This window comes from Trichogramma pretiosum, unplaced genomic scaffold (genome assembly GCF_000599845.2).
Source record: "Trichogramma pretiosum strain Unisexual culture from Peru unplaced genomic scaffold, Tpre_2.0 scaffold51, whole genome shotgun sequence".
NCBI classification, from domain to species: domain Eukaryota; kingdom Metazoa; phylum Arthropoda; class Insecta; order Hymenoptera; family Trichogrammatidae; genus Trichogramma; species Trichogramma pretiosum.
The window spans coordinates 904371-928100 of NW_019641226.1; the positions used below are offsets into that span (position 1 = coordinate 904371).

Consider the following 23730-nt stretch of genomic DNA (forward strand, 5'->3'; position numbering starts at 1 on the left):
CAAATAAACTTGGTCTTCGGTCAATCGGAACTTTATGGCCGAGGCACTCATCGCAAAAGCCCAATTGGGGAAAAACGTCGAGGGAGTGCGAATGAATCATGCTCTTGAGTCAGAGCTTAATATCCGCAGCTGGTAGCGAAGCATCTTTGAGGATCGATAGGGGAGAAGAGTCGCCTCCGACTTTCTCTCTCCTGCTCCGTCTCTCTCTGGCTGTTTGGCAAAGCAAGCAAACGACGGTCTCGTATATTACAGCAGCAGCTGCGGAAAGTGGAAAAAGCTCGCTCGAGTTGCCTGCGTATACATAGCTGGCGAAGTGGCAGCCCCGAAAATGCAGGCTTGCGCCAGCTTTCTCTTAGCTGTACGTGTGGAGTCTGGCTACGTAACAGCAGCAGCAGCAGCAGCAGCATAGCTGATATTATACAGATATAGGTGCTAGTGCCGCCCTCCCGGCTGGCCACCCGCCGCCAGCCGCCACCTTCGCGCGTACGTATGTAGCAGCCGCGCACAGTGGGTTGCGATTCGGCGCAGGCGTCACGCTTACGTCGTAGCTCGGCTCTTGCTTATATACGGCTACGTCGTCGACGTCGCATGTCTCCGTAGACCAGGAGAGAGACCCCCAGATCCGCAGTAATCGCACGGGGCTCGGCTCTGCACGACGAGCCTCTCGCGTCGCTGGACAGCGACGCAATAATACACGCGTATACTGTTGGCGAATCGAGCTCGCGGATCCGTCGCTGGCGTGTGTCCTCGTAGTAGCGCGTGACACTCGTCGGCTGATCGTGCGAATGTCCATCTCCCCGAGCGAATCGTAATTTAGCCTCGATTCGATAGTCGATCCGAGGTGCCGTAAGTAGTGCGAACCAGTCGGAATCGCCGCAACGAATCGCGAGAGCAAGACGCGCAATCACGACGTCGGTAGACGAGGCTAGCTGTGCTAGTAGTGCTAGCAGTAGTAGTAGTGCTGGTGCTAGTGGTGCTCGTTCAACGAGAAGAAGAAGAAGAAACAAAGAGGAGGAGGAAGAAGGAGGAGGAGAAGAAGCCGATCGGCAGCCAAAGGATCAATCAAGCGAGGTACGCCACACTGACACAGAGACGACGTACTGGACGAGCTCGCGAGCCACCTACCCTATACGCGACGTCTATCGATTCTTTATAATGCTCGTGCGAGTTTCGCTCTCTGGAGCGCTACATATATACGCGGGGGAGGCGAGTGCATGCCACATTGCACACCTATAGCTATCGCACAACTAGGTGTCCCTCGCCCCCTCCTCTTTAGTCACACTCGCACACACACACACACATACATCATTAAGAAATCGCCCTACCTAGGCCCACACCAACGCGATGATCGATAATCTAATGACAAGACTGAGCTAGAGCTGCACTTAATGCTAATTGTGGCTTTTCGCGATTATGTCATTACGAACGCGCGGCGCGCTATATTGTTTCGTCGAGCAGCAGCAGCAGCTGCGGTGGTGTCCCTTGTGCAACCCGAGCCAGACCATTATAATATTATGCACCGATAAATAAGTGCCGTTGATGCGTTTTCCTATGTGCCTCGTGCCTCGAGCCAATGACATTGCCCAACGCGAGACTCTAATCGGCCTTAGCCGAGGGAAGCCCGATCGTATAGCGCGCGCGACTACGCGATCGACGCTCATGTGCGTGGACGAAGAATGTCAAGGCAAGGGAAAAGCCGCTCGAGAAAATGGACAGATGACCAGTACTGCGCGAGCCACGGAAAATCGATCAATTTTATACGGCCGGCCTTTATGTATGCGCATCTAACACTGACTCATTCACGGTAGATTGTCTGAGAGAAGCAGAGAGAACCACTACACGTACGTATACGACGTGCACTAAAAATACGCCTTCCTCGACCTCAATCTCAATCTCTCTCTGGAGAGCTGTGAAGGGTAGCTTGTTAGGGCGCCTGCGATATCCTGCAAATAAACCATCGCGACTGCCGGATACGATTCGCCTTTTCATCCGACTTTTTACAACCAACGATACATCAACCATCCAAAAGAGCCAAAGTCTAGCCTCGAATATCGATTTTTCTCTCGGAGTTGAGCAATCGAACGCTACTCGCACTCTCTCTAGTATACAATATAAATACGACTTGCCAGAAGAAACGTGACTGCGAAAAGCTGTTGTGCGTGGCGCCGTGCACACGTGTGGCTGTACTCCCCGTCATGTAACCTTAACTCGTTATCCATGGCAATTATGACGGGTTGGCGCGCGCGATTTGCGAATCGAGCTTTCGCCCGCGACACCAGCTGTGCGGTATACGTTACACACGTACAAACACTTGCACACATTGTAATTGGATCGCTGTTGCAATAGTACACCGCCGCCTGACTATATAATTGACTCTGATCACTCGGCCATAAGATAATTATTTTTCAAGTATTTCCAAATTGCTGCGCTTACTCGTTACTGCTAATACCCCGTTCAATCGCGGCCCTCGAGCCATCGCGTCGATCGCTGCAAAAATCATTGCTCTTTGCTCGCGTTCCACTGTAGACTCCAAATACGAAAAACGAGTATCCGTGAGAATGCTCCTGTTCCACCCAAACGATTCAATTTTACTCCGGCAGATTATTAGTCGTGCGCCCCGAGTCAATCCGAGAGATTTTTAGGATAAACGAAAACAGCGACGAAGCGGAGTGATTCGGCATTTACGAGGTCGCGATGTGCATGACTCGGAGCGCAAGAGCGAGAAAGAGAGAGAGAGAGAGAGACTTGTCGTGCTCGCTCCCGTTTTTTTCTGTCGTTTTTTCGTTGTGCTAGGGCTAATATGCGTCCTCGTTCTTGTTACATTTACACGTTATAACCCGCTGTGTTTTCGATGCTCTCCGCGAAATTCCCAACTAGCTCTATGCACCCGCTGATTTACGTACATTTTTTATCGCCGCAAATACAGAAGGGATATCAAGTTGCTGTGCAATCGACTATTTATGCTAAACGTTCGGTAATTATGTATGAAACAACGCGCCTATACGACACCGACGTGCTTAGCGATATATATTAATGAAACTCGAGAAAGGGGCGCAGAGAGATGAAAAAGCTCTCTCATGAATTTTAAAATTACTATAAAAAAGGATGTGCTACGGGTGCCCGATGCAAAGTGTCGGCTCTTTTGCAGCAGACATCGAGCTGAAAATTGCCCCCGATACCCGCGCGGATTCCATGAAAAATGAAAAACCATTCAACGGCTATTCTCCGCGTCGAGTATTGATCGGAATGTTTAATGCAACACTTGTTCTTGTAAAATTGACACGCAAGCGAGCTCGTACTCGGTAATAGTCGGCTGGAATTTCGGCGAGAAATTTTAGTCACCAAGCTCGTAAAGCTGCCAAGCTGCTCTCGTTGACTTTTATGATTATTATATCGGCGTGTATACGGGCCGGGTGCGTTTATACGGAACTAGTCGCGCGCGCTCCAACACCGAGATGCGTATACGCGACGATGTCTGAATGAACGGCGTATAGAGTCAGTCGCTGCTGCTGCTGCTGCAGCTGCACGCCAGTCGAAACTGGGCCGGTAGGTAACGATCGCGCGCCCACCAAATCGTTTCTCGAGCGCGCATCACTCAGCGTCGTGTCGTCTATGTGTGCCGTGAGGCTTTCAATGTGTGTGCGTGGCCATGTGTAGGTGTGAGTAGCGCAGTAGTAGCGGTACGAGCAGCAGTAGTACCAGCAGCAGGGGGGTGACGATAGCTTATATCGATTTTTCCGATAATATGTAACGTCGAGTCTTTTGCTCTTGCAAACTGTTACCAATAATTAGATGCATGGAACGTTCGCAAACCGAAAGCACCGATAAACTCGCTTCTGACAATTTTTCATCATCTCTACGAAATAATTCCGAGAACTAGATTTTATTCAACTTTACTTTTCTTGATTTTCTGACCCGTGCTCGTTTTTCTTCCAACTATCAAATCGTATTTTGTTTTTGTACTTTTTTCACAAATATTACCGTGACAAACACTCGCGCCCAAAATTAAATCTAAATTTTCTCATTTTTTGCGCTTTTCACGCTGCACAGAACAAGTTTTCAATTTTAGTTAGTACATGGCGAGTATAAAATTGCGCACAACTTTTGCAGCCAAATAAAAAACTTGTAAATCGTATTCATTTTAAACCGTATTTTTTCCAACGAAATGCTCGGAAAGTTTTTCCTTTTACTTCTTCTCTTTTTCTGACGCTGTTTCTCTTTCTCTATGTATAATAATAAAAGTATAAAAAAGGAAGTAAAATCAATTTTTTGAAGCTCGGATAATTTATTCCGTCTGCACCATTGTAGCGCGTCATTATTATTGGAAAGCTTTTGTTCGCATTACAGACTCATCCATAAATGTATATTTTATACATCAACATTCGCAGTCACGCTCCGTTTTATCGTTTCCTCGGAAACATAACATTATTTAAAGTTATTTTAATTATTCTGACAAATAAAAATTTATAAAAATAACATCTCGTTTTATTTCAATCCTTGAGTAAATCATAATAATTGTTGTTGGACAAAAAATAATTAAAACGTGAAAATGTACTTACTGCCAAGAGGATGATAAATCAAAAGTACTACCATGTCGATGAAATTAATATCAACTAAAGCTCGAAGCTTTCGTGCGTGCCGTAATAATAAAAATGAAAAAAATGCTTAATCGATATCCTTGTCACGTAGTCACTTTAACGGCGAGAAGATACTTATATTCTCTTTCCCCTTCTTTCTTAATTTGTCCGTTGTTTTTTCCTCCTGTATGTAAAATTAATCAGATTGTTGTAGCAAGCAAACTGGCAGAAAAAAGAAAAGAAAAAAGAACAAGCGGGACGCAGTGATTCCAGCCTTGTCTATAGAATATTTTTTCCCTGCAGCTTTATTATATCCACTTGATGTCATAATACACGGATTTGTTCTTTTTATTTCTCGTCCCTCTCCAACCTTGAGCGAGCTTTTCCATCCTTTATTTCCTCGCGCGGAAAAAGCACGTACAAGCGTCGCATTTTTGCATAAAATACTTGAACGTACAAGTATCCTCGTCGTATCGATGAAGATTTTTTGTTTTCAACGTCAAAGGCACGACTCTGCGATGACGGGATTTTCCCAGAACGACTCATCTACGGGATGCCGGGCGCGCTCATCGGCCAGGAAATAGGATTTTCCGACGCGCCTCGCGATCAGCAAAAGAAGAAACCACCGTGAGCTTGGCGAGTATATTGTTGATCGATTGAATGAGTTGGATGAGAGGCGGTATACACAAAACGGATTTTCTCTGCAACGGATATTGATCGAAATAGCGTCCGTACCAAAGTCATTGATTCATCGAATTCGCCTATTCCGTACTAACAGTATGTTTATGAAAATAATACTTGATAGGAGCCCCAAGCATAGTCAAATCAAATCATAATCGATAATCATTTGCGAATCCCTGATTTTTTCCTTTTTTGACGATTTTTTTCTAAATTATATTTTATTATTATAATATGTAATTAATAAATAATTTTTTGTTAGTTTTTGATTTTTAATCTCAAATTCGCGTCTTATATAATAATCATCTTCGGATAACGTATCTACAGCATCAGCAAATTGAGAGACGGTGAATTGTCTTGAAAAGCGCTAAAGACTCCTTTACGTCACAGCTTCTACTCAGCTTTATGGCAAGGAAGAAAAGCTTTTATCTCTTTTCTGCGCCGCCGCTCGAGTTTCCGATCACCATTTTCCGTTTGTTTGTCGCTGAGTAGGCGCCGATTGTCGCTCTTCTAAATAATAATCCAAACGTTTTTCTAGCATCCCCGTCATTCCGAATTACACAATATCCATTTAAAATTACCAGAGTAAATATTTGAACAAGTTTCATTACATCTAATTTACGAACAATTTAGGTTATTTTTACTCATCAAAAGGGGATGAAAAAAGAAATTAAGCTTCCCCCAATTGGTGCAACGATCCGAATTTAAACCAACAAAAATCAAGAATGAAAATGAATTAGATCGTGCGCGTAAATATTTGATTATAAAGAGTAAACAGAATTAAACTTTTTATGGACTAACACATCAATGAAATGAAAGTGCTAAAACGTCGTAAAGATCCGTTAGCAGAAATGGGTTTCTATGCTTTACATCGCAGCTTTTTTCCGTACTTTTATTATTCGAAGGAGATGTAATCAGCAAAGCTCCAGAAAATTATGGTTATACGGGAAAAACCCCGAGTGAAATGAACTCTCGAGACTAGAGTTCTGCGATAATGGATTCGATCGTTTGTAACAAAATGGTGCTTCAAAGAAAGCTAGGAAGTTTATTAAAAGTACAATTGAATTATGTATTTTAGGCTTGCTAAATATTCTTCAAAATTTCAATGGAATATCATTTAGTCAGGGCTATTTTCATTGCATCAATGTTTTCTTCTCCTAAAAATCATTGGAATTTTTGTGAATTAGCTTTCAATTTTTTCAGCCTATTTGGTTTCATTAGTTAATATTAATAAAAATTAAATTAGATGTTAATTTTCTTTCCCATTTTCACTAAAAATAGTCTTAGAGCTGTTCAAAGATTGGCTTTCGTATTTGTGCTGACAATGTTTTCTTTACAAGTATCGAAACTCAACAGTTTAACTCAAAATTTTCCTCGAACTATTTGACTACATCAGTTTCCAATCCGTTGACTGAGGAAGCAATCTAATGCTAAGCTCTTAGTTTTTTCGAGACGAAGAAACATGGACATGAAGCTTCCCTCAAGTGTTGGCCGAGGTTACAATGCGGTTCGGTAAAAGTGAATGCTCTCCAAAAGTCTCGACCAGCCAAAGCTTGCAGGGTATGTTTGTGTGTCGAAATCGATCCGCAGGCAGCAAAACTCAACCCACTCTACATTCGTGCGTATGTATGTGCCCTTGTGTGTGAGTGAGTGCGCGCGCGAGCTAGGAGTCTCTCTCTTTATCTCCTGTCTTCTTCGAGGGCTGCTTTTATTCTCGGCTTTTTTGTCTCGACTTTCTCGGCTCAATTTTTGCAAATTATGAAAAGAGGAAGAAACGAAACTGCCACGCTTGAAAAAAGAGTTTGAAGCCTCGCTTTTCATAATTACAGAAATTGAAAAATACGATTTGCGTTCGTGTCAACTACGAGTGATACAATTGGCATAACTGAGAAGGTGTTCTATACGATGGTATACGTTACCAAAAATTATACATATAATCTCATATTAATTGAATTTGATCGTTACATTTGACCGTTTAGAACTTTATCAAAACGCAGTGTAGATTTTCGTTTTAATAATAATGCACTCGAATAGAAATAAATAAATGATTTATTTGGTATTAGTAACTGCATAATTTATAGAATATACTCCTTTGAAATTTTTCAAGAGTCAAAAAACGTTCACACTTTGCAGGCAAAAAGATGATTCTTTACATCATATTTTTCATATCAACACCTTTATAATGGTGAAATTTGCATGAAATATAATCCCGATCAGTATCAAAGCTTTCTCGAGAGGCAATTCTATGCATTGAATCTACTAATTGTACAAAATAGCTCCAAGCGTCATTCGATCGCCGATCGTCGAGTAAATTAAACGGCTGCTATGTCGGGCGGATCCTCGAAAGAAAACCAATTAAACGACATACCTGCAAGTCACTCTTTGATCAGCTAATCCACTTTGAGTGGCTTGGGATACATTCCAAAATGCACTTGTGGTTGGTGTACGCACGTATAATCGCATGCATTTGATCGATAACGTTCTGCTGCATGAGAGTGTCGAAAATCACAAGAGCCAAACGTATTGGTGAGCCAAAGAGATACGCTGTAGCAGTTGGCTCTTCAAGATATAGAAAGGATCAATTGTCTCGGGTTCTAAAAGCTAATGCAAAAGTTGTAAATAAAGTTGAACTTCCTACTACCCCTCATGGAGCAAATTCATAACAACTACTGAATCAATAAATTACGAGTTAGAACAATTATGATGCTTTGTTGAGCATGCCGTGAAAATTCAATTAATTATAAAATGTTTGACTGAATTCAATAAAATACTTTCAAAGCATCATTTATAATAAAACAACAGTTAGAAAAACTGAATTAATAAAAGATTATGGTAAGAAGCTTCGTCAAAGATAGATATTATTATTTACATAACTATATTTTTAAAAAATAAAAAAAAAATGTTAATAAAGGTATCAGTTCTCTGGCAAATTATCATTCGTACACATGAAACTTGTGCACGGGCTTTTCTGTACAAGTTTCATGTGTACGAATGATACCTTGCCAGTTCTCTTTACAAAAAGTAAATGAAAATAAAAATAAAAATCATATTACATACTATACGATGTAAATAAGAATTTCGATAAAATTCCATTAATTTTTGTTCGTATTAAAAATGAGCTGAACAAATTTTTTCGAGTTGACAAAATTGAAAAAGTATACGCACACTAAATCTCACCGGAAACAATTTACAACACGGATTTAATCAAATGAGTCTGCTTTAACTCGTTTCCTCGACCAATTTAATTGCTGGGGACATTGTTTGTTATAGGAGATTTAGTTGTCTTAATCCTTACCTGCAGTTAGTGAAAGTTTCACTAAATCAGTAAAGAAAAATAAAGCAATGCACGAATTCATACTTGAACATTTTTTGAAATAAAAATGTAATCTATGTGAAAAATACGATGTTATTTGGCTAAGAAATAAATTCCTTGAAAAAATAGGTTATCAAATGAAAATAAAAGGAAAAAAAAATGATAGAAGAAGCAATAGATAAAAATTACAGGCATTATTCGTCTTGGGTAACGATACGCATCAGATGCTTCAATAGCACATCGCGTTTCCTGCAAAACTATTGTGTGTGTATACACGTGTGTTGAGTCGCGCACATATACACAGAAAAGAGATTCACGCGATCGCAAGATTACGTCAGGACTGTGTTTATGTATACATTCGCGCGCAGCGAGCGTCTGTTATGCGTATATGTACAAAGCAGCGCATAGCAGTAGCAGCAGTCTGAAATCGATATGAAAAATTTTCTCGCCCAGTACCGGAGTCGAGAGCCGATAAGGCGCGCGGACGGCAAATTTATACTATCGGAGAGAGTCGCAGCGTGTGCGGAGCAATGAAAATCGATTGAACTTTTTTGCGCAGCCGTCCCGTGTATATAACTTTACTCGACCGGAGAAAAGGCCAAATAATGTGTGCAGCCGAGCGGAGTCGAAGCGGCAAAGTTGAATGTTAATGCTCGCCAGCGCCGAGTGCAGCTGCAGTCCCTCGTGTGTGTCTTTGTATGTGTGTGTACGCGTGTTCGAGCCTGGCGCACGATAAAAGCATTGTAATATTTCAATTAAGCGCCTTGATTCAATTTGTTAAATGACGAATTTTCCAGTGGCAAGTTGGAAATTCGAGCGCGAAAATTTCTATTTCTCGGCATTTCTATTTGCACGGACGAGCTGCGTACCCGTTGTGCTGTACCTGCACTGGATGACCCAATTCCGAGGCAACTATTCCATTGTATCTTGTTGCTTGCCGCCTGCATGCATATAATACACGTACGGGCGCTGAGCCTAGTTACACACTCGATTCGCTCCAAGCCACTCAATACGGATCCAAAATAATTGTCAGTTTATTAAGTTTAGCGAGTTGCGCTGCAGCAAAGCCCCATATTTAAGTTTGTGAAGAAATGATAACGATTACGGTGAATCCATATATAGCAAAGGCAGCCACATAACCTCGAGTAACGATTGCAGGAAACGATGCCGAGGCAAAGGATGAGGCCGCGTCGCACGCGGATGGACCGCTTGCCGTTGCACATCGGCTTGTTCCTGCTCTACGTGCTCTTCCAAATGGTCTCGCAGTCGCTGTCGAGCTCGTCGAGCCAAGTCTCGTCGGCGAGCGCCTCCTCCGCGCCCCTGGACCTCACGACCCAAGAGTCCAGCCAGAAGGAAGTCGACACCAGCTCCAGTCCGGACGACGCGACCGCTCGAAATCCTCTCGACAGGTCCACGGTGAGCAGTCACGAGCTTCGACTAATTTTCAAGCGACACTCCGGATAGCTTCCTCCAACGATGGACCTTTGTTGTTTCTGTTTCCAGTCGGCTCCGGAGTACGGTTCAACGACCCCGTTCATAGATCCACGGCCCACGTGGCGACCTCGGCGAGAGAACTGCTCGCCGCCGGCCATCGAGCAGTTTCCCAGGCCACTGATGGGCCCCAACGCGAGGAAGCACGGAGGCCTCATTATCCACGTGCTGGTGGCAGTTTACACGTTCCTGGGCCTGGCCATAGTCTGCGACGACTACTTTGTCGCCAGTCTCGATCGCATTTGCGAAGGTAAGACTTTTCTGCGATCGCTTTTTCTCTTAAAATTGGTTCTAAAATCGGATCGACGCTCGATCGTTTACATCGTAGAATTGAGATTGTCACCCGACGTGGCCGGTGCGACGTTCATGGCGGCTGGTTCATCGGCTCCGGAATTGGCAACCGTCGTCATCGGAGTCTTTTTCGCCAAGGACGACATCGGGGTAAGTAGTTAATCGAAATACAAGCTGGATGGTGTAACGCCGTTTTATGACGTATTTATATTGCTCTAGGTGAGCGGTGTGATAGGCAGCGCCGTGTTCAACATAATGTTCGTCATATCGGTCTGCGGCCTCTGCTCGACGACCGTCTCCAAGCTCAACTGGTGGCCGTTATGTCGCGACTGCTTTTTCTACTTCATATCCATTCTCGTGATGCTCTGTACCATTGCTAACGAATCCATCTCGTGGTGAGTTATTATTTCTTGCAGCCCGTTACAATTTACACAGGCAGCAAATTGAATGCTAATTTTCGCCTCGTCGTCAGGGGTGAGGCGCTCTTCATGCTGATAATGTACGCCGTGTACTGCGTCGTTTTGGCCTTCAATGCGCCTTTGGAACGATGGGCAAAGTCCTACAATATTCCCTGGTTACCAAAAGACGAGGAGCAGCCAGCCGAACAAAGTGCCCTGGTGACTTACAAAAATTTGCAAGAGGACCGCCAAGGCTACACGGATCCGAACGCGCCGGTAGATCAACAACAGCAACAACAGCAGCCACCAGTAGACCGTACGTATACTCGCCCATCTATCTTCCAAAGAGACATCTTGCCATTTTTAATATACCGCCTTTTCAATGTCCAGCTTATGCAACTGGGGGAGGATACAACAGTTGGCAAGATTCGAATGTCTCGGGCTCGTGGGATCCCAACGATGCCTGGAACCAAGGAGGAGGTGGAGGCGCCGCTGGCAACCAAAGCCAATCCGACAATTGGAATCCAACGGATTCTTGGGGTCAACCCCAGCAGCAGCAGTACGGCGATCAATCGCAGCAACCAGCACAAATGTCTCCGGAGCAGCAACAACAAGCCCAACAGCCAGTGGCACAAGCTCCGGCACCCAAGCAACCGGCCTATTACAAAGCCAAGGAGCCCGATCCCAACGAGGTATCGCCTTTGGTCAAGCCTACCGACGGCGGCACTTGGGGCCTCTTTACCTGGGGCCTCGTCTACCCCATTCACTACATGTGTCGCTTGACCATGCCAGACTGCAGACAAGGAAAATACAGAAACTGGTATCCATTTACGTTCTGCATCTCCATGATTTGGATCAGTTTCTACAGTTACTTCATGGTCTGGATGATCACGATCATCGGTGAGTTTGAAAATTCACACTTTTATTCGCGATAGATGATCATCGCCCGAATGACGATTTACAGGAAGTACTCTCGGCATTCCGGACACGGTAATGGGACTGACTTTCGTCGCTGCTGGTGTCAGCGTGCCCGACGCCTTGTCTTCGTTGGCGGTTATCAAGGAGGGATTGGGTGACATGGCTGTGAGCAATGCAGTTGGAAGCAACGTCTTCGATATCCTCGTCTGCCTTGGTCTTCCCTGGTTCATCCAAACTGCCATGATCCAACCTGGATCACACGTCAACGTTACCAGTAGAGGTAAGTTATATATAAGTATCATTCGAGCTCTATACCACAGATCGACAGTTTCGTTCAATTGTTTCGTCGATTATTCTAGGTTTGACGTACTCGACTATTTCTCTGCTATCTACGGTGATATTTTTGGTAGTTGCGACGCATTTCAACGGTTGGAAACTCGACAGACAGTATGGAATAGTACTGATGATTTGGTACCTGATATTTATAGTCTTTGCTTCGTTGTACGAGCTCAACATTTTCGGAGAAATGAACCCACCGGCATGCTTCAGTGAATTTTAAATTGTTCAACTTAGTGAATTGAAAAGTGCGACAGAAATGAGAAAAAAGATCAACATTTATTGCTCTTTGCTTTTTCACAACGAAATGATTGATTGGTCGTTAATGAAAAGATTAACGTGCATCCGAAATATCTCTGAATCGTAATTTATCAGTGATGCTTCCAGCGAAAAACGAAACGCAATTGTTGTCAAGATTAGCAATTGAGAAATATAATGGAAAAAAATCGTCTGGGACCACAAAGTGAAAGAAGGACCTAGAAAGATAAGACGTTTATTAAATGAAACACTGTGTAGCATATGTTACTAGAAAATTGTTATAGATTTATTAGTAATATTCATCATCAGTATTATGGAGTACTTTTTTAGTGAGTGCGTAGTTCATTCATTGAAAGTATCAAAGACAAGGCTGAGCCTCCATGTTGTAATTAACCAAAGAATATACGAAACACTGGATGATTTCGTTTTAAGCTAACGAAACTTATTATTTTGTATTCAGTTGATTGAGCCTCGTGACCTTATCGTATAGATCATGTCAAAGTGTTGTAAAGTACAAATCAAGTGTAAATTTCCCTTTCTTTTGTTTTTTAAAGAATTTTTCCCACTTTAATTGAATTATTTGTTTGAAATTTACCTTTAATGAAAGTAATGTATTGAGTTTTTGCAAAAATGTACGAAAACTTACGATAGTAAGTTATATAAGTTAAAAAATATCCTGAAATTCCATGCGTTTGTATATTTATTGATATTCATTAATTTGTAGCTGAAAAAATGAGGTGCAATAGAGCCTTCATACATAATATTTCATAAAATTGAAAAAACAGTGAGTGTCGCTAAACTTGTCGAATTTAAAACCAATTTTCAAAAATTATGTAAATTCTACATAATCATTCGAGTTGTTATGTATTCCATTTGATACCGTGTATTTATCAAATTTGAAAATTTTATGATGTTTCAATTATTCATTATATATTAAAATAAATTAGAAAAATTTATGATTCTACGAATCGCGCAGTGTTAATGTTCATCAAATTTATAAAAAAAATAAATATCAAAGTCACAACTAAATTATCCTACATTAAGTAAATTCATTTTATGAATATTGTTGGTTTTTTAATAATCATGCAATTAAAAAATCATAACGTATCATATAAAGGAAATATAAAAAAATACAAAAAAGAAAAAAATGATTGTTCAATTAAAATTTGTATGATAAAAAATGTAGAATCATTTTATATAACGCACGAATGTTGCTTGCACGTAGCAATCGTTGACTAGCAAAGTGACAAAAAAATTAAGAAAAAATATATGAGTACCGAGCATGTATTGCAAAAATTTACGAAGGAGTATGCAATTTTGACTTAATACTCGCAATTCGTCCCCAATGCTTTTAAATATTTACGCACGAATATTATTATAGATATATATTTATGAGGATAAGACTTGGATGAACTTAAAAATAACAAATAAAAGTTTAGTATTTTTACAATATTTACTGCGTCAAAAATCTTGTCTGTTTTTTAAGATGTACATCCTTTGTTACGATGAGCAGTCAAGCAAAACCGCGAAGCATGTGTATAAAAGCCGAAAAAGATGGCTAAGTAATAATCTTTGAGATTTAAATGCAGAGATAAATGTAAAAATAATAAACTTTTTTCTGGACATATATCAGACAAAATGCAGGGAAAGTATATAAAATGTGACCGAGTTGATATAGAAGATTGATTCCTAGCAACAAAACACACTCTTACAAATGACAGTGTGCATAATTATCAACGGTAGCTGGTTTATTAGATGTCATAGCGGTATTGTAACTTACATTATTTACGTAAATAGCAGAGATTAGTCAAAATTACCTATAAATGTTCATATTATTAGATAGCCGAACGAAATTTTATATACAAGTTGAACTATAAAAAATTATTCTGTTTTTATTAAACACTTATTGACGCTACGTGCAGAAATCAGAATTTTTAAGAAAAAAAGTTTTATCAAACCATTAAACGATATTTCATAAAAAAAATTTGCATATCTCAAGTCCTGTTATCTATAAATACTTATAAATATATATTATGTTCAAATCTTTTTCAATCTGAGCAGTTGCGAATGACGATACTGATTTAAAAAAAAAATAAAAAAAATATCAAAGCAAGTAACCGGAAACTCATAAGAAATTCAGAGGCAATAAAATCCTTTAATATATTTGATTGAAATATAGGTATGGTTTCGAATAGTATACGAATGGAAAGACAATAAAATGAAGCAGCCTTATCCGATGAAAGTATATCTACAAAATCTTTGCGCGTTCCTTGTGTTTCGAAGAATATGATGAGATGTACATTGAACATTTTTTTTCGCTAATTTTCAAGCATATAGAGGATGAAATTAATTATTTTCAGAAATGCTTTTACAGATATAAAGAAAGTACCAATAAATTAAACGTTTATACTTCCTTTATTGGCTCAATGAATTGAACTTTACTTACGTTCATTTGCAAGTGCTACAAAACCGTACCAGACATAAACACCGTATTTCAATAGATTTTTGGAAATTGCATCGAATTAATTTTTTTATAATTTTAAATTTCACGGATTATGCCGAGCTAAAGTCAATATCACACGCTACTTGTATTATATGAAAAATGAAAGTTTCGAAGCAAGATGGATCGAAATAATTGAGTTATCATGACGTTGATCGTTTTTACTCGAATAAACAAAGAAAAAACCATGTCAACTTTTCAACGAAAAAAAAAGATAGTACTTTTTTATACTATACGTTAAGCTACTTTACGCATTATTAATTTATTGTTAGTGCATAATGTTCTTTCATTATACAATTGATTTATATTTTATATATATCGAGAGACTTTGAAGTCGTGTGTGGATGGATCTTCTTTCGACGGCAGTGTCGAATACACGAGTTATTCAAGTGACGTTCGATCGTCAAATTACTTCAACTTTATATCCATTTATCTTGATTATAGCATAAAATATTTTGCATGATCTATATGTGTATCATAGGAATAACTATTTAAACTGTACTTTAAACGGGGACTTTAAATGAATCACGAATAGATGTATTAAATAATTATATAGAAATGTGTTCATTTGAGGATTTTACAACGTAATCATTTTCTGTGATAAAATTTCAGTTTTTAGTTATTTAAATTAAATTTGCACATATAATATATGATTATTAACGGAAACAAAAATTATTTGTCGATCGAGCGAATCAGATACAATATAATGCAAAAAATAACATTATTATCAAAAGAAGAGGAAATGGATCGTACACCAAAATAGCGTTGATTCCTGCCTACATAAAGAAAGTCACGGATGATAATCCAAATAGTAAAATGAAGCGAAATAAATTACCAGTCATTAATTAAATTCAAATGCCGGGTTCGAAAGGGAAGCTCGAAGTTATGATGGATAAAGTCTAATACGAAATTTCCTTGATAAACGTCGCTGCTAACTTTCCATTAAAACAGAAATTATTGTTTAAGATAAACAATTAGGCGAAGAATGTGTATATGACGAGTATTTACGAAAACAATATTATATTTATTAAAATATTAATGAGCTGAAGCGCAGTGACGTCCGAAAATAATATATGTATTACTATATATATTGTCATATGTATTTACAATGTCTCTGCCATACATTTCAGTTACCGTTAAACCAAATAATCGCGATGTATTTGAACATCAACCTGAAAGAATAATGATAAAATCAACGAAAATAAATCTTGTATGTCTTCGGATACTTGTATTGTAATAAAATAACGCATGCAAAATATGCATTGTATAAAAATTGTAACGCTTTGCGCAATCATGAATACGTTGATAAACATGATAAAAATTCTATCCACGAATTCAATGTACTAATTAAATGTTATACGCTGAATAATCTATTGTCAAGTGACTTTGTTATCTTCCATTTAATATTTCTCTTTTTCCATTTTTGTTTAAAAAGAGAGAAAAATTAAGAATAGCTGAAAGTTTTGCTCGGTGCGAACGAAATGTTATAAAGTCAGTCTACATGTAAAATAAAAGTTTAAATATATAGCTATATGTTAAATTCAATTATATTACATCAATCATAAATTACGAGAAAAAACATGGGTCAAAATGAACTTCGATCAATTTGAATGTGCCCTTATAGAAGCGTTGGTTGTAGACTTCATGAAGTTGAAAAAGTCAATATTAGAAATTTTTTCATTTCTAATGCTGTATGGTCAATAAATGATTTTTATTTCCTTACAGAAAACATGTTGTGGGTTAATTGTTGATTCGCACTGATGACCTCACCTTCTTTGCGATCAAACTCATGTAATAATACGATGCAAATAAATTAGGTATATTGTACAATTTTAATTGTATTAATTCCCAACTAGTCAATTCAAACTGTAATTTATTGAAAAATATTGTTTCCATAGCCACAAATATTTTGTACGAATATTTATTGAAAATTATGTATATTTTCCGTCGAATCAACAAGGACTAATTCTTTCGAATTTTGCATTCCACGAGTAAATATTTTTAATTTACATCAAATTTTTGTGGTTCCTATAAAATGTTATCTTAGATTAATTTTTAAATATGACTATACTGTAAAAAACAGAAGTTTACGGCAAACGTTGAATATTAACGAAGAATCGTAATTCTATTTTTTACATATTATGTTGAAACGTAATATTTCGATGCAGTTAGTAAAACGTCGAAATTTGGGCCTATACTATTCTATAAAAAGTATTTTTACCGCAACCCTTTCAAGTTGAGGGTAATGTACATCAGCTCTATTCGTGGAGTGTAATTAATTATGGTACATTGAAAAAACTTAATATATATAAATTAAGACTACATTGATTTGTTATATATTAAAAATGAACACGATCAAACGAAAATGTTTTTTGTCCTAAGGCGTCAATATTCATGTAGTGAGTAGATCTGAAAAATAAGCAGATACAATTCATTGTCATGATACGCTTATGATAAGATTTATCATGATAAAGAAAAATATATATTGTACAGAAAAAGACATAAGCAAATTATATTAATATAAATATACACGAAGAAAATGAAAAATCGTTAGTTATGTACAACTCTAATAGAGCATATTCATATAAACATGTAATACATATTATATTGCATATTATTCGGAGTTTCGAAATAAGATAAGTCTAATAATTTGAGTATGCATCAAGATATTCTTACGCTTATATGGAAAAATACATATATATAAAAAAATATATATATATAACTATAAATTAGTTTGTAAAATTATTGTTGATTTCTAAAAACTGATCAACGTTTATTCGTCGATAACGGTGAAAAATAATGAAAAACGTCACATGGATGATCCGATAATCAAAAATCAAGATTTCCTTCTATTATATATAAATAATGGAGATACAACAGTTTGGTTACACAGAAAACCCATGTGACGCGTTTCGTAATTATTATAAAATATAAAAATCAAATAGTATATATCGTCGACTAAAAAAAGCTAAGTGATTGTTAAGTACATTACTATTTGCAAAAGGTACTATTAAAAGAGAATATTGCAATGACAGGAACAAGAAATCGAAAAACAGAAGCAGCGAATTGATATTCTGTACCACGATGTGTATCCAAGTCGTTTGAAACAAATAAAAAGTTGATGCAGAAAAAGTAATTTCTGTTGTTGAATCTTTTAATTTTTTCCCCTCTAACGAACAAATAATAACCAGTAAATGGGTAAAAAAAAGCACAAATGCTGCAAAAGTCGTTGCTGCTGTACGGAAGTTAAAGAACTAACGGGTTTGTACGAGGACCTGCATCGGGCGCGATGTCGAGCTAAGCAGGTTAGAAAATCGACGGAAATGCCTCTTTTTGAATTTGAGCTGAACGAGTGCGAGCGCAAGTGGCTCGAAACCAATGGAATCCCTATAATAAAACAAAAAATTGGCCAACAAAGGCATACGTTGAAAGGGCTCATGGAGGCTCTGAAAGGCTTGAACGAAAGACTCGCTAAGAAAGAGGAGCAGTTTTGCGCGATAGATCATCAGGTACATGATTTTCAATGGTTCGAATTTTGATTATTCCAATTATAATATCTTTCATAACACTTTTGAAAGATTGTAGAACTGCAGTGTTTGCTTATGGATGTTCAAAACAATATCAATGAAAAAGTTTGCCGGTTTAGAGCTCAACAAGAAATCAATCAAAAACAGTTGGCTAGCGAGCAAGCAGTTTGGCGGCAGAAGGTCAAGAATGAATTGTGCGAGCAGCAAAACCTCAAGGCATGCTTATTAATTAAAAATTTTTTTTTTTAATAATCATTCTACTCAAATTTTGCAGGATAAGATAAAAGCTTTGAAGTGTGCGATGGATAAAGAGTGTTCATCGAGAAAAGCTTGCGAGGATAATAGATTGAAATTACGGTTGGATGACACGAAGCTTATGTTGGAAGCGGTTAAATGCATTGAAAAATGTTTGACAGAATGTAGAAGTATGTGTTCTTGAATTAAGAAATTCAGAAAAGTTACGTGCATATCATATTCATTTAACAAAAGTAAAGAATCAATCTACTAAAACAAAAAAGTTTTGGAAAAATACATACACTTGCTCATTGAAATACTAAAAAGTATTTTATTGTAGGTCAATTATTCTGAAACTTTTTGACTGATTATATATTATGTAATTTTCGTTGAATTAACGTGCTGTTCGATGCTGTTATATTATAAATAAAATGAAATTAGGTTGCTCTTCTAACAACATTAAATGCAGAATACGATAATTTCAAAACCTACAACATAAACATTAACTTTGTATTTAGTTTTATAATGGTAAAGTTTAGAGCTTGCCTTCAAGAAGGTTTGCAAAGAAAGATCCATAATAGAATTTCTCGACATTACGATCGGTCTGACAGTTCTAGCAGCAATCAATATTAACCCTTTGCGAGATCTCAAATTTAACTTGGTCCAATTTATAAGAAAGATAGAATTTCGAAACTTTTCATGCTGCAATTTTTGAGCTATTTTACCAATCTTTCGTTATTATTTATAACTTTTAAATTTAAAAATGTATACGTTTATTGTTATTTCGTTTCCTGCCCAACAGTAAATCAGAAACTCCACCAGCATACACATTAGGTGTAGAAGTACCGAAAGGCAATGAATGCTTAAGGTTTGAAAAGTCGTAAGAAGATAAATGTTGATCGAAACAACGGAATAACTCGTGAAGAACTGACCATTAATAGGAACATTAAAAGTTCGTTGAATAAGATCCACCAAGCTGCAATAAGCAACAAAGATTATTCAATTTTTTAATAACTATTTTTTTTTCTACTTACTCATACAAACGTAGATGTTGTTTGATTACTTTTTGAAACAATTCTGTTTCAAGTACATCACTTTTGTGATCGGTTGACAGCGCATGACGATTATCAATTTTTTGAGGAATGCATTGTAATTTATGACTCAGTATTACCATTTCTTCACACAGAAACATAAAAAAAACTAATATCAGACAATCGTTTGCCAAGGCTACGCAGGCGACCAATGAAATTGCAAAAGCTTCCAACGCATAAATTCTCCAAAATATTTTGTCTGGCAAATAATCTCCGGGTATCCAGATTGGAAATGGCATAGCTCGACGATTCGGTGCTTGAAAAAATGGTGTAGCCAACCAGGCAAGCAATGTGAAACCTACAAGTGTGTAAATCAAAAGTATCAAGAATCTAAAAAAAAAACATTGCATGATTGTGAATGATATTCGCTTTCATGAAAGTTGCTGAATCATTATAAAACCTTATAAAGCTTTTGTGCTCGTCTCGAATTCCCCTTTCAACAGCATCATCGCGTGATTCGTTTCTGAATGAGTGGAGCGCTCTCATGAGCTTTTCTAATTGGTCACGTTTACGAAAAAAGTTGTAGGATTTCAGTACGATATTAAAAACGGTCAAAATAAGAAGCATATTTTCGATTGCTTCATCGAAATTTAACCCTTTGAAAAGTAATCGACTAGTCATTCCAATTAAAAGGAAATAGGGCATTGGCGCGGCGATAAAGCTGTACACTGGATGAATTTTAAAGAGGACTGGGTGCGATTTTAAATTGTTACGCCAAATTCCAGCAAGCGACAAAGTGTAAAATATTAGATCGTATTGTTCCATGATGCCAAATGTTTCTTTTTGCAATGAATACTTATGATATTAAGCCTCTTTGGTCAAAAACAGTATCGCTCATAATGATATGAATATTTAATTTAAGTCTCTATTTAGTGCATAGACGCTCGAGCCTATTTTATTCATGAATACTCTTATTACATTGCAACGGTAAGTTATAGCAATTATACGGCCTGCATATTGATTTACAGTTAAGAATACATTATAATAAGGCACAAAAAATTAAAATTCCAATCACTTGGTTTAATTTATAAAATTTTATTCAATTTTCATCTTGAATAATTGTATTAAAAATAATAATACTGCACTTTATGTACATACATTATCGTATAATTCATCAGTCGTCCGAAGCATTTAAAAGACTTTCAATACCTATACTCATTCTATTTAATACGTTGGTATCGATAGACATTAAAGACTCATTCGCTTTATTCGCAAAATTTTTATCATTTCCAATCCTTTTATCCAAAGGTACGTAAGATTTGTTAAAAGCATCAAATTCGTCGGTTACTTCATGCTCATCAAGTATTATGTTTGAAGATTTTCTGTTTCTAGGCTTTTTCACACCCAACTCATTAGCCAAATTTTCTTTATCTGACACATTTTCTACTTTTTCACTGTTAGTTGCACCAACGATATTATCAATAACCAAAGACATATCTAAAGAAACGTCGAGGTCGCTAGCGAAATCTTCTGGAGTTAATTCATTGAACATCATTTCCAAGGAGCCATTTAGGATAGAATCTAATTTCTCTGTCGCCATAACTCGTTCAAATTGTGGACCTCGCTTTTTCGGTGTGTTCTTTTTCATTCTCTTTGGTGTTATGCTAAGGCGATCAAAAGCCTCTTCAAGTGCTGGTAGTGGCTTTTCTATAGCCGTTGGAACTTTTTGAATGAAATCTACAATTTTCCGATTGTTCTTTATTTCTGTTGCGTTGTTAACGCGTTTTCGACGCACAGGTCTCTTTTCCACATTGTCGCCCACATTTTCATCATCTTTTTTTTTACGTGCACGTGCAGGTTTTTTCTTTTTAGCATTACGTTCGGCTTCAAATTCCTGCACTATGTTTGGATAACATTTGTTAACAATATCTTGAGGTTCAATGGTAACTGTAAATTACAGTGAAAAAATTATAATTAGTACGTTATAAATAGAATTTTTAGTTTATAAGAATGTTATTAAATTTTACCAAGTTCTGTCAGTTTATCTGGATTCTCTTCTTCAGAAAGATCGTCATCAGTGTTGGGCGCATTTAAATATAATCCATCTAAAAGCTTATCTTTATCAAGCCAAAGTATTTCATAACTAGCAACACTACGAATATTTCGAATTTTTTTTATTTTTTCGGGAAAAAATACACCTGATATATTTAATCGCTGTTGTATCGGGTATTCTATAAGATTGACAAGCTGCCATCGAGTAGCAAGAGGAAATATTTTAGCAAATGCATAAGAGGGTTCCCATGCAACTTTTCGGTCCATAAAATCCTGTACAATTTATAAATATATTTTAATAAATGTTATCATCTAAATTCCATTCAATAAATTTAAAATTAACTCACAATGAATTTGACAATTATTGGTTTACTCCATTTGAAGTCTAACTTTGATGGTATAGAACCAGTACGAATTAAAAATTCATCTATTAGTCCTTGATTAGGAAAATTATCTACTAATAAAGCTTTTTTTCTCATTGATAATTCATTTGAAATTAATAACCGTTTTTCTCTGAAACAATTTAGTTTGTTCCATGGTCAATATGCAAATTCAAATATAAATTTAATAAATTTTAAAATAGTTAATGAAAAGTCATCATCAACATACTTGTAAGAGTCATTGCACTTTGTTGTTGTTCCGCAATCTTCACAGCCAAATTTTGTATGAGATCTCACTTTTCCTTTATGACCACAGTTTGTACAAATTTCTGGATTTGATAATTCTGCTTCCATTTTTTGATACTTGGTAGAATTTGTTTTCCACTCTTTCATTCTAGAGCAAGTTTATTAATTAAATAACTCAGGCATAACATCTATTAGTAACTGAATAAAGCATTTAATTACCTTTGTAAAATATTACAGTCATCAACAATCTTAAACAATTTGAGGGCAGCTTCTTTGCCAACCCCAGGCAGACCGTCATCATAATCACAACCCAATAAAAGAGCTAAGGCTATCATTTTATTTCTTCCAAGATTGAAAACAGACTGGATTTTTTCCATAGAATATTCATCAATGGAGCCACCACTTGTTGTGCGATTTCCTTGAGTACTTGTACAAAAATTTCTATAGACAACTTTTGCACCATAGAGGAAGCAATCACTATCTTGACTGATACAGGCATCAACTAGCTAAAAGTAAAATCTTTTTTAAATTACTTATAATAAATAATTTTTTTGTTACCAAAATGAACTTACTCCATCTGCGTTCAAGTATGCACACATAGCTTCAGCTTCTCCAAAACCCTTGACACAAACCAAACCCATGTACTTCAACATTTCTTCACATTCTTTTAAAACATGATTGAAACGTGTTCTTCCTCCTTTTTGACCTTTTTTCTTTTCTTCGCCTCCATTTCGCTCTTCGTTTCTTTTAGCAATGGTTTTGTGTTTTAGAGTGGGTGCTGTTCCTTCCAGAACAAAAACAGGAAATATATCATGTAGAAGAAAGTAAGATGTACGAAAAAATAAATTTCTGCAAAAAAGTGATGAATCTAAATAAACAGTGTATAAAAGTTTAATTTTCTATATAATAAAGGGGTAAACTCTATACCTGAGATACATTTTTGGTTGAGCATGGTTGTCGGTAACCGTCTGGCTGTCAACAACCCAGCAACTTAAATCTATAGCAATAGCTTTGCCTTGAAGTTCAAAAAGTGGTTTTCTTTCACTTATAGGTGATAGTATATTCCACAGATCTTTCACTCCCATTTTGAATGCCTTAACGAATTTATTATAGAAGTTCAATATTAGTTCAGATACTATCAAGTTTTCAGTAAACTTCTTAATTTCATATCTTCTCTAAGTAACTATAACTTTTGATTTGCAGTAAATGATAAAAAGTTGTATAAAAAACATTTCACTATACGGCTAGTAGTTATCAAAAAATCAAAGCGCGAACCAAATCATGATTATGCAAGTCAATGCAAGTAAGCATAAGAAACTGATTCGAACGCACGTAAACACAGCGCAAGAGACGCAAGTTGTTAAACTGTTTTATTTGAAAACAGCAGAGTTTCTGCTCGAATGATACGAAGTTTACAGATGACGCTTCGTTCGCAGAAAAACACTGATTCATCTTGACGATAGGAGCGGAATCGCACGCTGCAAATCGCAAGCCACAGGC

At 37.3% G+C, this 23730-nt stretch overlaps 3 protein-coding genes across 5 annotated transcripts; 1 reads left to right on the plus strand and 2 right to left on the minus strand.

Moving 5' to 3' along the window:
• Positions 1-593: 593 nt before the first annotated feature.
• Positions 594-17896, plus strand: LOC106647993 (probable sodium/potassium/calcium exchanger CG1090). Of its 3 annotated transcripts, none has more exons than XM_014364587.2 (9): positions 594-1071; positions 9727-9984; positions 10072-10309; positions 10388-10500; positions 10570-10745; positions 10823-11064; positions 11139-11648; positions 11713-11946; positions 12026-17896. In XM_014364587.2, the coding sequence occupies exons 2-9, from the start codon at positions 9733-9735 to the stop codon at positions 12223-12225; spliced, it is 1965 nt and encodes a 654-aa protein (XP_014220073.1). In that variant the 5' UTR covers positions 594-1071; positions 9727-9732; the 3' UTR covers positions 12226-17896. The 3 variants fall into 3 exon arrangements, with proteins under 3 accessions (XP_014220073.1, XP_014220074.1, XP_014220072.1); XM_014364588.2 differs by lacking the exon at positions 594-1071 and adding an exon at positions 8872-9264; XM_014364586.2 differs by lacking the exon at positions 594-1071 and adding an exon at positions 9271-9647.
• Positions 17897-18958: 1062 nt separating this feature from the next.
• LOC106660261 (odorant receptor 2a-like) lies at positions 18959-19640 on the minus strand. The gene is made up of 5 exons (XM_023458248.1): positions 19637-19640; positions 19556-19598; positions 19293-19497; positions 19068-19223; positions 18959-19009 (listed from the first exon to the last, which is right to left on the minus strand). The coding sequence occupies exons 1-5, from the start codon at positions 19638-19640 to the stop codon at positions 18959-18961; spliced, it is 459 nt and encodes a 152-aa protein (XP_023314016.1).
• Positions 19641-20646: 1006 nt separating this feature from the next.
• LOC106660259 (flap endonuclease GEN-like) lies at positions 20647-23562 on the minus strand. The gene is made up of 7 exons (XM_014383191.2): positions 23158-23562; positions 22803-23079; positions 22450-22736; positions 22214-22378; positions 21952-22117; positions 21580-21877; positions 20647-21499 (listed from the first exon to the last, which is right to left on the minus strand). The coding sequence occupies exons 1-7, from the start codon at positions 23313-23315 to the stop codon at positions 20727-20729; spliced, it is 2124 nt and encodes a 707-aa protein (XP_014238677.1). The 5' UTR covers positions 23316-23562; the 3' UTR covers positions 20647-20726.
• Positions 23563-23730: the final 168 nt, after the last annotated feature.

Coding starts and splice junctions, on each gene's coding strand:
- LOC106660261 (XM_023458248.1), bottom strand. Junction 19,498..19,555: donor CAACATCTACGTTTGTATGA/GTAAGTAGAAAA, acceptor TGCTTATTGCAG/CTTGGTGGATCTTATTCAAC. Junction 19,224..19,292: donor GAAACGAAATAACAATAAAC/GTATACATTTTT, acceptor CAAAAATTGCAG/CATGAAAAGTTTCGAAATTC.
- LOC106647993 (XM_014364587.2), top strand. CDS start 9,733: ATGCCGAGGCAAAGGATGAGGCCGCGTCGCACGCGGATGGACCGCTTG. Junction 10,310..10,387: donor TCTCGATCGCATTTGCGAAG/GTAAGACTTTTC, acceptor TTTACATCGTAG/AATTGAGATTGTCACCCGAC. Junction 11,065..11,138: donor ACAGCAGCCACCAGTAGACC/GTACGTATACTC, acceptor TTCAATGTCCAG/CTTATGCAACTGGGGGAGGA.
- LOC106660259 (XM_014383191.2), bottom strand. CDS start 23,315: ATGGGAGTGAAAGATCTGTGGAATATACTATCACCTATAAGTGAAAGA. Junction 22,737..22,802: donor CATACTTGAACGCAGATGGA/GTAAGTTCATTT, acceptor TTTTACTTTTAG/CTAGTTGATGCCTGTATCAG. Junction 22,118..22,213: donor AAGTGCAATGACTCTTACAA/GTATGTTGATGA, acceptor AAATTGTTTCAG/AGAAAAACGGTTATTAATTT.